The 12,388-nt window shown below is 41.4% G+C and overlaps 1 protein-coding gene across 1 annotated transcript; it reads left to right on the plus strand.

The window, feature by feature from the left end:
* The first annotated feature begins 4 nt into the window (after positions 1–4).
* Positions 5–322, plus strand: Eid2b (EP300 interacting inhibitor of differentiation 2B). The gene has a single exon (XM_015497041.1). The coding sequence runs from the start codon at positions 5–7 to the stop codon at positions 320–322; it is 318 nt and encodes a 105-aa protein (XP_015352527.1).
* The last annotated feature ends 12,066 nt before the right edge of the window (positions 323–12,388 follow it).

The following is a 12,388-nucleotide window of genomic DNA, read 5'->3' on the forward strand; positions in this document are numbered from 1 at the left end:
GCCCATGGCGCGGGTGCTCGGCCCGGTTCACAGGCGCGACCCGGGCCTCGCCCCAGGCCCGATGTCAGTGCCAAACCTTCCAGGGCAGCTTGGCCTTTTAGGAGTTAATCAGCAGCAGCTCTTCCACCAATACCTGGACAGGTGCCCCCTGGTCCCAGTCAGACTGCTCCGAGCTATCGAGGAACGCCGCAGGCTGTTTGTGGAAGGCTGCAAGGCCAGGGAGGCGGCCTTCGATGCGAATCCCCCTCCGCTGGACTCCGAGGCCGTAGCTTTTACTCTAGCCCTGACTTCCTCGGAAGCTGGCAGTCCTCTGGCCGACTGAGCTGGCTGTGACTGATAAGAGGTGGTGAGGAAGGGAGGTGCCTCCCGGAGCACAGGCGACAGGCCGTGCCCGTGCAGTCAGTGGTTAGGAAGCAATGCAGCCATCGCGGACAGGCGCAGCACTCGGAAGAAGAACTCTAAAGGCACTTGAGAAGCATGGAGCTGGCTTCCAGAGAGGTTCTGGAGCCTCTGACTTACCACCTGGTGACTGTGGAGCGATCCCTGTCTGCATTTGTGGAAACTCAAGGTTACTTCATCAGAAAGAGTGGTTTTGCAAACAAAATCTAAGAAAAATGGCCAGTTATAGAATCCATAGAAATTAACCAAGATGACAAAAGAATTTAAGCAGATACAGTTAGGGAATCTTTAGTCATGAGGCTTGGAAGGCTATTGAAAGAACTTGGGAATTTCAGAATTTGTGGTCATCTGTCAGCCTTCAGATCTTAATTTTGTGTCTTTTGAAGTACTTTAGATGAATAGTAAATATTCAGATGCAAAAAAAAAAAACACGTATTCATTGTGAGATTAACATATTTTCAAGACCATGCAAAATTGGGGTAGGTTTGGGAATAGATTTGCTTTTGTTAATGTTTAAACTGTTTTTATTCTAGTATGTGTATCTATTTACAAGACTCAAAAAAAGTATCAAAAGATATGTTGTGAGAAGTTAGCCCGATCAACCTCTAGACAGGATAATTGAACACTATTCCTAATAGGTTATCAGTTGTTTAGGTTTTTTGGTTTTGGTTGGTTGGTTTTATTTTTTGTTTGTTTTTTAACTTATGCCTTCAACAATTTCCTACCATATACACAAATTAATATCAATCTAGATATTCTGCTTGTTTCCCTTTTAAAAATCAAGGTAGAATATGACAAGGTAGCATATTATTATATGCCTCTATCAGCATCTTGATTTTTTATCCACTTATGTTGGAGATATTTTTTCTTTATTTTTTAAGCAACTATAATGTAAGGCTGTATCTCAATCTAGTGAACTAATCTTTTGGACATCTTGGTTGTTTCCAAAATGTTTTGATATTTTCTGCGTATTTCTATGTGTTTACTTGTTTTTCCATAGAGTAGACTTCTGTAAGTGGAAGCTCTTGATTCAAGGGCATATGCTTTGGGAATTTTAACAAGTACTACCAGAGCCCCTCCTTGGGGCTCTCCCAGTTTACCTTCCCTTCAGCTGGTGATGACTGTGATTACTGGTGATTACTCCACAGCCTGGCCATTCAGATCTAGCTTTGGGAGAATCTGACAGTGAAAAAATCATTCCTCTCTGTCTTTTCAATTTGCATTTCTCTAGCTGTGAGGGCAGATATGTGGTCTCAGTGTGTAAGAGCCATTTGTTGCTTCTCTGTGAACTCTGTCCATATGTTTACTCATTTTTTATGCCTTGCAAGACTATTTGTTTATCAGTCACTAAAGAAATTAGCCCCTTGTGGTATGAGATGGAAATACATTTTCTCTGTTTTAATTGCTTTTGATCCTTTTTCCATGCATAAAACTGTTTTAATGTACCTAGATATATTCAGTTTTTCTTCTAGAAAAGGGGCTTCTAGAGCTTGAGTTATAGTTAGAAAGGCTTTGCCACTCCTGGATTATGAAGGAATACTTTGGTTTTTCGTTTTGTTTGTTTCTGTTGTTGCTTTTGGTACTGGGGATTGAACTCAGGGGTCCTTTACCACAGAGGTGTTTCCCCAGCCTCCTTTTTATATTTAATTTAGAGACAGGGTCTTGCCAAGTTGCTTAGGGCCTCCCTAAATTGCTGAGGCTGGCTTTGAACTTGTAGTCCTCTTGCCTCAGTCTCCCAAGCTGCTGGGACTACAGTCGTTTGCCACTATGCCCTGCAGGATACTTTGGTTTTAAATGTTAACATTAAAATTGTTTGGAATGTTTTAGGTTCTAGGAGTGCTATTCCACCCTCATTGCACTTCTTTTCCAAAGTTTTTCTGGCTATCATGGAACTTGAGGATCAACTTGACTTCTAGATTTTACAAAAGCTGATGCTATTTATATTTGGGTTACATTCAATTTATATACTTTAATGTGAAAATTAATGTCTTTCTCTCCACTAACGTGGTAAGTGTTCATTTGTTCATGTACTTTTCATGTCCCAAGATTTGTTTTTAATGTTTCCTTCTATAGGTCTTGCCCATTTTTTTTAAGTATATCCCAAGATTGGTGGTTGGTTTATAGCTATTGTGAATGAAGTTTTGTCATTTCTAAACTGAATGCTGCTGATTTTTTTCTTCATTTATTTTGTGGTGCTCTATTAAACTTTATGTGTTCTTATTGTTTATATTTTTCTTTGTTATACAGTCATATCTTTAACAGGGTAATAGTTTCATCTCATCCTTTCTAATTTTTAATAATCATTATTCCTTTCTGTTGTAGACTTGCTTTGGCTAGACGCTCCAACTCAGTATAAATAAAAATAGGTGAGAAGGTACCCTGTCTTTTTCCTGGCTTTAATGTGTAGTGCTGGCTTTTGGATTGAAATGAATATATTGTATCCTGTTAAGGAAACATACACTTATTCCTATCTATTGTTTCTTTTCCCCTCAAAATGTGTAGGAATTTTGTTAAAGGTCAGTTCTGTATTTTTAGATTTCTCCCATGATTTTATATTACATGTTCAGTTTTGGTTTGCATGTTTTCTAGTGGTGGTCTTTGCATTTGGAATGAAGCTCACTTGGATATGATACATTATTCCTTAGTATGATACTGGATTCTGCCTGTCAATGCTTTAAAATTTCACATTAGAATTCAAAGTGAAATTGGTTTATAGTTTATCAACCTTTTCAGTGTTTAGATCAATGTTATATTCATTTCTTATAAAGAAGATCAAGTACTGGGGTTATAGCTCAGCAGTAGAGTGCTCACCTAGCATGTGAGAGGCCCTGGGTTCAATCCTCAAGCACCACATAAAAATAAATAAATAAAAGTATTGTGTTCAACTACAACTAAAAAATAAATGTTTTTTTTTTTTTTTTCAAAAAAAGAATATCAAGTGCTTGCCTACCATGTGTGAGACACTGGGTTTGATCCTGAGAACCACATAAAAAATAAATAGATAAAATAAAGAGTATTATGTCCATTTACAACTAAAAAAATATTTTAAGAATATCAAAGTATTTTGGGCCATCTTTTTCCTGATAAATAGAAAGCTACATCATCTAGTTTTTAAAGTTAGAATTAATGTAGTTTGGGGCTGGAGAGATAGTAGCTCAGTTTGTAAAGTGCTTGTCTCACATGCCCAAGGCCCTAGGTTTAACCCCTAGCACCACACACAAAAAAAGAATTAATGTAGTCTTTTTAAACTTAAATTTATTTTTTAGTTGTAGATAGACACAATACCTTTATTTATTTTTTTAATGTGGTGCTGAGAATCAAATCCAGTGCCTCACATGTGCTAGGCAAGTGCTCTACCACTCAGCTACAGCCCCAGCCCCAGAATTAATGTAGTTTTTAAAGTTTTACATAATTTACTTAAAAAAAAAACAGGCAGGGTAATCTTAGTTCATTGATATTTTTCCTTTTCTTCTAAGGTCAGGAGAGTGCTCACCTGTGTGTTACTATTTTTCCACTGACCCAGAGTCTAACATTTTCTGATTTATTTTGCCTGTCTTTTGAAACATGCCTCTCTTTCCATCTTTTGGTGTGGAAGGACATTACTGAATCAAGAATATTGTGCAGTGCCTGAAATCTATAAACTGTATAATACTTTACCACATTTTTTTCTATAAATCAGTTTCAATCTTCAGCATCATTGTTGCTTCTCTAACACTGGTATGAAATAATTGGAAGCCAAATTGTGTTTGCAGAACCTATGTCCTGTAATATTTTCCTTGGCTGGATTTCCTCCCTGGAGGAGACTTGCAAACAGGCCTAAGGAAATAAGCACTTGCTTCACTGCAAAAAGAATGAGAACTCACGTTAAAATAATATGTACTTGAGCTGGTGTGGTGGTGCACACCTATAATCCCAGCAACTCGGGAGGCTGAGACAGGAGGATCTCAAGTTCAAAGCCAGCCTCAGCAACTGCAAGGCGCTAAGTAACTCAGTGAGACCCTGTCTCTAAATAAAAGGGATGTGGCTCAGTGGTCAAGTGCCCCTGAAAAAAAAAGGGATGTGCCCCTGAGTTCAATCCCCAGTACCTAATAATAATAGTAATAATAATAATAATATGTACCTGTAATTTCTCTGTTCTTTTAACTCATCATCAGTCTGTGGAGGGTTTTCCCAATTTTTGTACTCTTTTCAAAGCCCAGCTATTAGCTGTTTTAAACCTCTTGTTTTCTATTTTATTAATTTCTGCCCTTTATCATTACTTGCCTTTCTTTTTTTGGTCTATTTTTTTGGGTTTATTTTTAATTTTTTAACTTCTTGAATTATATTTTCAGTTCATCAATTTTCACCATTATTTTCTATCACAACCATTTAAGCAAGATAATAAAATTCCTTCTAAGTACTATTTTGGTTGAGTTCCACAAATTTAAGTACATATTATTTGTCTTATTTAGTTGAAAATATATCCCAATTGTGATGCTAGGGATTGAACCCAGGACCTCGCAGAGACAGAGTCTCACTAAGTTGCCCATGATGGCCTCAAACTTGTGACCCTCCCATATCAGGTTTCCAAGTAGCTAGGAGTGTGCCACCATGTCCACCTAGAAATGTATTCTTTTTTTTAATATTTATTTTTTAGTTGTAGTTGGACACAATACCTTTATTTTATTTATTTTTATGTGGTGCTGAGGATCGAACCCAGGGCTTTGCATGTACTAGGCGAGCACTCTACCGCTGAGCCACAATCCCAGCCCCTAGAAATATTCTTTAATCCCCAAATATATTCAGGTTTCTATGTTCCTCTTTTTTTATTTTTTAGTTGTTGATAGACCTTTATTTTATTTATTTATACGCAGTACTGAGAATTGAACCCAGTGCCTCATACATGCCAGGCAAGTGCACTACCGCTAAGCCCCAGCCTAGGCCCCTCTATAATCCTTTTTTATTATTAACTTAAGTACATAGTGGTCAGAAAACATGGTTCAAGCTGGGTGCGGAGGTGCACACCTGTAATCCCAGTGCTCAGGAGGCTGAGACATGAAGATCACAAGTTCAAAGCCAGCCTCAGCAACAGCCAGGTGCTAAGCAACTCAGTGAGATGCTGTCTCTAAATAAAATACAAAAAAAAAAAAAAAGGGCTGGGGATGTGGCTCAGTGGTTGAGTGCCCCTGAGTTCAATCCCTGGTACCCGCCCCCAAGAAAATGTGGTTCAGATGATAAAAATTATGCTTTATGACACAATACATTGTCAATTTTTGTAAATATTTATATTCTCTAATTGCAATTATATGCATTTGTCCATCAGGTCAAGTAATTTGTGTCAGTCAGACCTTCTACATTCTGAAATTTGTCAGTTTGAACTGTCTCTAACTCAGTTATGTTTGTCAATTTCTTGTAGTTTCCTCAACTTTTGCTCAATGCATTTTGAAGCTGTTATTAAGTACACATGGCTTAGAGTTGTATCATCCTCTTGGCGAATTAAAATATCATTCTGTAGTTTCTATCTTTATATCTGCAATGGAATTCAGTTAGTATCAGACTCCAAGGCTTTCAGGATTTGGTCCTCCACAAGACTGCCCTCAATAAACATTAGCCACAGTTTAGGAGTTCTCCCCAGTCCCCATGCTCCTGAGCAACAGTTTACAAATTTTAGGGTTCCACTACTCTCTCAGATTTGAAAATATGCTAAAATGTCTCTCTATACTATAGAAGTCTATGTTTATTGTTACAGTTTTAGTATAGGAAAAATAAATCAAGTGCAAATCAGGACCAAGCAGAAGAGGAGACACATGGGGGAAGGTCTGGGAGGGCTCCCGAACACAGAAGTTCCCTGTCCTTTCGTCGTGTAGTCAGGACACAGCAATCTTCTGGCCGTCTTGTCCAGAGAAGCTACCTGAGCCTCAGTGTCCACAGTTTTTATTGGGGCTTCGCTTTGAAGGTGTTATTGAGTCAGTCATTGTTCATGTGGTTGAATTCAATCTCCAGCTCCCCAACACTCACAGAAGGTGAGGATGATACCATGTGGCTCAAAGCCCAACGCTCTAATCACGTGGTTGGTCTAGATTTATGTGTATCAATGTGGTTAGATCTGAAGATTTCAGTGAATGGAAAGGATATTGTAGAGTGATGTTTGGTATGCTATCACTAATTAAGATGAAAACATTGTGTTCATGGGTGTGGACAGTTATACAAAGCAACTAGAATTTGTGGTAGGGGTGCCTCAGGGTTAAGGGCGTTTGTGAATAGAGACTTCAAGATAGTATCACTGGCTATTACATACATGGGCAGTACTGGGTGGTAGAATGTATGTACTTCTTACGTATTTTGTATTTTATTAAAAAATCTTTAAAAACAAAAGGATACATGTGGTTATAAAGAAGGAAAAATCAAATTATAAGCTTTTAAGTACCAGATACATTTTTAAATTACTGAATTTTTGGGCTGGTGGCTCATGGCTCAGTAGTAAAGCATTTGCCTAGCACATTCAAGGCCCTGGGCTCAGTCACCAGCATAAATAAGTAAATAGAAAAGCATAAATAAGTAAATAGAAAAGCACTAAAGTTTGGGGGGCAAGTCACACATTCTACAGAAACATGATTAATAAGATTGGGACTAATGCTGTCCATGGTCTTCCTGAGCTATTTTCTGTCCCTTTATGGGTTTTTTTTGTTGTTGTTGTTGTTGTTTGTTTTTTTTGGTACTGGGGATTGAACTCAGGGACACTCGACCACCAAGCCACATCCCCAGCCCTTTCTTGTATTTTATTTAAGAGATAGGGTCTCACTGAGCTGCTTAGTGCCTGGCTTTTGCTGAGGCTGGCTTTGAACTCATGATCTTCCTACCTCAGCCTCCCGAGCTGCTGGGATTACAGGCATGTGCCACCACACCCAGCTGTCCCTTCATGTTTTTAAAAAGACCTTGTTTTAGCCAGGTAATCCCAGTAACTCAGAAGGCTGAGGTAGTAGTATCACCTGTAAGGACTTAGCAAGACCCTCTCTCAAAACATAAAAAAAAATGGGCTGGGGATGTGGCTCAGTGGTAAAATGCCCCTGGTTTCAATCCCCAATACAATAAAAAGGGAGGAAGGAAAAAAATTAAGAAAAAGAAGTCCTCTTTTTGGATGCATATAGACCAGGCTCAAAATGAGACAAGATAATCTCATGACATGTTGTGTCCCAACATCATATGAGTGACATCTTCCACATCCCATTTCTGGGCATGAGTGTGCAAATGTGTGTGTATGAATGTTTGTATGCCCCTTTTTTTCTGGAAATTTATGGGGTGTAGACACTGGGGCCTCAGAAGTATGCACATCTATGTGCTGTTATTTTTTTAGGTTTAGTTTGCAGTTCTCCACAGGTCTTTGAGAACAGAGATGCCTCCTGTTATGAGTCTGTTTTTGGTACATTTCCATGTGTCCAACTTAGCTTTTCTGCCCCAAGTCTGTATCTTTCACTAGGTCTGGGAAGGTATATTGGTACATCTTGTTTCTGGGTAATTATATCTCCGAATCTTTGCATTCTTGGTGTGTCTCTGTGTGCATCCTGGCTGCTGCTGCCTACCATTTGTTAAAACCGTATGGTTAGAGAGGCATTTCTTCCGTAATGAGCCAAATACTGCTATGGCTTAGGTAAGGGTCCCCGAAAGGCTCTTAATATTAAAGGCTTGATCTGCAGCCCCTGTTGCTATTAGGAGGTGGCGGAGTCTTTGAAAGGTGGGGCATAGTGGGAGGAAGTTAGGTCCTTGGGGGCATGTGAGGAACTGCCACATAGGAAACGATCGCCCCTTGGCTTTGAGTGATAAGAATATGGAGCTGTGGCAAGCCAGCCCTGGGCTGTGTGTGTGTGTGAACTATGGGCATTGAGCGCACAAAGTGGACTGAACCCACGTTGCCCCTCTGTTTGGGAGGCCTCACTCTGGTCTTTTTACTTGCTCTGCCATGACCCCCACACAGCTCATGAGATGGGCATGGCCTCCCTAGATGTCAATCAGCTGACAGCAGACATCACAAAGCTAGACTCCACCCCCTGAAACCTGACCCCTTGCTTCATTTGAATGGCTTCTCCCCAATAAAAGGGTTAAACATGGGTCCTGAAATGGCAGGCCTAGGCCTGTCTGCCTCACTACCACCGTTGCCAGTCTTCCTGACACTGGCCATGTGTCCACCAAGCACAACCTGCACCTTTACCACAGGTCCTATGTCATGGTATGTTGTGTGTGAGGCAATCATCTTTTTAGGTGATTTCCTATCAACTGGAACTTTGTTGCTGCAAATGACAAACCCATCTCCAGGGACCCTAAGCAAGGAAACTGGAGTCACTGAAGGTGTATTCCAGAACTGGATTTGACAGCTCCAGAATTCTCTGTTCTTCCTTTTCCATCTTGACTGCTATCTGTGAGTATTGTACCAATTTGTCTCTTTTTTCAGATGACAGTTGTCCATTCAAAAGAATAGGTGGCTTTAGGCTGCTCCCCAGGCATTTCCTGGGACACCTGGTCACAATTTCTATGACCCCCTTAAGGAATTGCACAGTTCACCCTGAGACCAAAGGATGGACCAGGGAGCAAGGTGTACAGTGACCATGGGATGAGGATTCTAGACTTGAGCATCTTCCTTGAAGATTAACTTTGAGGTCCACCAAAGTCTACCCTGAAAAGAGTCTGATGTGTCTGGATAGAAGATCTAATCTACACAGCATGAGTCACCTGACTCGTTCCTTTACATTCAATGAAACTGATTGAACAAGTGTTTATATATTGAGCACCAACTCTATTTCAGCATGCTTCTAGATTCCTGTAAATAGTTTTATATAGTTTCTATCATTAAAAAAAAAAAAACGTAGCACTTACTTAGGGTAACAAAATAGCCAATTAGAAAAGTATTACTAGGAAATAAATGCTAAGGGTGTGGGAAAGAAAAAAAGAGCTGGGCATAGTGGCACATACCTGTAATCCCAGTAACTCAGAAGGCTGAAGTAGCAACTTTGCAAGATCCTTTCTCAAAAAAAATAAAGTCTCAGGCTGGAGATATAGCTCAGTTGGCAGAGTGCTTGCCACACTGCACAAGGCCCTGGGTCCAATCCTCAATACCATATAAAAATTAAAAAATAAAGTCTCAGTGGTAAAGCACCCCTGGGTTCAATTCCTGGTACAAAAGGAAAAAAATTTTTCAAGGACTCCATTTTCATGGCCCTGAACACTTTAGACAGCTAAGAGCCATCTGACCTCTGCCTTACCAGGCAAAATAAAAATTGAAGCTGAGACTCAACTCACTCTCTTCCCCTCAAACCAGCCCCTCCTGATGGGGTACAAGTGGTCAGCCCAGGACTGTGGCCAGGAAGATGTAAAACTCCATCCTTCCTCCAGGTCCCACAGAAGTGAGGCCAGGGTCTGGTGGTGGCCGTCGCCTCCTCCATCCTCCCTCAACCTGGGATAGAGCTCTGGCCTCTGGGTGCCCTACATCCCACCTCCCGACTGCCGTGGCCTTTCCCTTTGTAGCAGCTTTATCTGGGTCAGCTTGTGAGGAAGAAACCCCAGCCCAGGCAGCATGGGTACCCAAAAGGGCTGTGGCATTTAGCTGTTTTTTTTTTTTTTTTTTTACTTTTTTTTTTTCAAGGCAAGCACGATACCAACTGAGCTATATCCCTAACCCCTTTTTAAAAACTTATTAAGGAAAATCTCCAGCATACACAAAAGTGGAAAGGATTGTACCATCCTCAAAATGCTGCACATTGTCTGATATTTGATTCAAAACAATAGCTAGGGAGTGATGGGCACCTGGGAGCTTGCCTTCTTCTTTTTTTTTTTAATCTTTTAGTTGTCAATTTACCTTTATTTATTTATATTCAGTGCTGAGAATCGAACCCAGTGCCTCACACATGCTAGGCAAGTGCTCTGCCACTGAGCCCCAGCCCCCCCACACACACTCACACGTGAGCTTTCTATAGTCTACAGCCACGTGTCACATAGCATGGAGACAGGCTACAACTTCCACGGTGGCCTTGAAAGCTTATAAAGAGCTGAGAAATCCTATCACTTAGTGAATGCATAGCTGAGAAGGAGCCAAAAGAAAAGGGAACTCTAAGAGAAAAGAAAAATCACACTGAAGGGTTTAGCCGAAACTCAGCCGACCTCAACAAGAGCCTTCACAAAATCAAAACCAGGGCTGGGGCTGGGGCTCAGTGGTAGAGCGCTCGCCTAGCATGTGTGGGGCACTGGGTAATGTCCCTGGTGGAGGGCACACAGCAGGGTGCTAGGTGGTCAAGTTGGAAAAATCTGACTCCCACATCTGTGCACTTGACTTCCTGGTGAGCCCACAAGGCCAGGTGCAGAGGAGGGGGCCCATAAATGTCCAGTGAATGCACAAATGCCCTACCCAGCTCCCCAAATCCTGCCCAGTTCTAAGATTTGTGGGTTAGAAAGTGGGTCCTGGAGTGCAGTTTGGAATGCATCAGGTTTGAGACTCTCCACAATCTCTGTCTCATCTCAAACCCTAAAAATGCCAATAAGATGGAAGGTTTTACAAGTATATCTTGAACAAGGCCCTGGGAAATGAAGTCACAGAAGAATCTGGCCTCAGCAGCATGAGAAGCTGAGTCTAGACTGCCGGGAGCACCGGCTGGCCTTTATTCCAAGCCATCCTCTCCCCCAACCCCACACCAGGGCTCAGGACTTGGGTGATGCTAGGAACACGCAGTGGGCTCCTTCCACGGACCTCAGACGTGGGTTCAGGGACAACAGACACAGACCAGAGCACAGGGAGGCACACTTTGTATGTATTTCCCTCTCCCTTCCCCAAGCTCACCCCACCCCAGCCACCATCAGAGCAGGACCCGACTTGACAACATTTCAGCCCTTCTCATCATCCTGCTGAGGCTCCTGAGAGAAGAAGAGAGGAAAAAACTGAAAACAGGAACATATAACTCCATTAAAATAATGGTGTTTATATAGGGCTTCCTGTGGAAAGTGCTTTCCATGTATTCCAGTGTCCACTCTAGTCCTGCTATTTTTCAAATTCATCAAGCACACTCCTACCACAGGGCCTTTGTACTTGCTGTTCCCACTGCCTAGAATACATTTCCTGAGATGCCCACATGGTCCAGATACCTTCTTAATGAGTCTTCTAAGAAGAAGAGAAGGGGTATGGAAACTGGAACTTACTAGGGAATGATACTGGCCAGATTATATCCTTATTCTGTGCAGGTGTGAATATATAACAATGGATCCCACCACTGAGTACAACTATGACCATAAAAAATGGGAAAAATTAAAAATAAAATGCCTACTATTCTCTGCATCCTTTCCAGTAGCTGTCTTCCCCACTAGCATGGGGATTGGTATCCGTTTTGTTCACTGCTTTATCTCCAGAGCCTAGGACAGTGTCCAGCACATCCTAGGTACACAGCAAATACTGGGTGAGCAGAAATAAATTCAATCAGGGAAAGACTATTGGAATTTCTGTTTATAATTATAGAAAAGGAAGCTGAAATAGAGGGGAGGGCAGGGGATATAGCTCAGTTGGTAGAGTCCTTGCCTCGCATGCACTAGGCCCTGGGTTCAAACCCCAGCACCAGCTCCACTCCAGTTCCAAAAATGAGTACTTGACTCAAGAGAGCACCCCTGAGCCCCCTCCCATTGACTCAGGGATGGACATGTGACCTAAACCAGCCCAATGGGAAGCTTTGTAGGATTTAAGCCACTAGGAAATGAAACCTGCCTGAAAATAAAGCCAGCCTGGTTTAAAAAAAAAAATGCAGAAGCCAGAGTCAGGAGGAGTCAGGTTCCCAGGGGTAATCTTTGGGTACCTAGATCCCACTCTGTGCCTGAAGCCAACAAAATTATACCCTAGGGCTGGGATTGTGGCTCAGTGGTAGAGTGCTTGCCTAGCACACGCGGGGCCCTGGGTTCAATCCTCAGCACCACATAAAAATAAATAAATAAAACAAGGGTATTGTGTCTGACTACAACTAAAAAAACAAATATTTAAAAAAAA

Source organism: Marmota marmota, unplaced genomic scaffold, assembly GCF_001458135.2.
Source record: "Marmota marmota marmota unplaced genomic scaffold, marMar, whole genome shotgun sequence".
Taxonomy (NCBI): domain Eukaryota; kingdom Metazoa; phylum Chordata; class Mammalia; order Rodentia; family Sciuridae; genus Marmota; species Marmota marmota.

Coding starts and splice junctions, on each gene's coding strand:
- Eid2b (XM_015497041.1), top strand. CDS start 5: ATGGCGCGGGTGCTCGGCCCGGTTCACAGGCGCGACCCGGGCCTCGCC.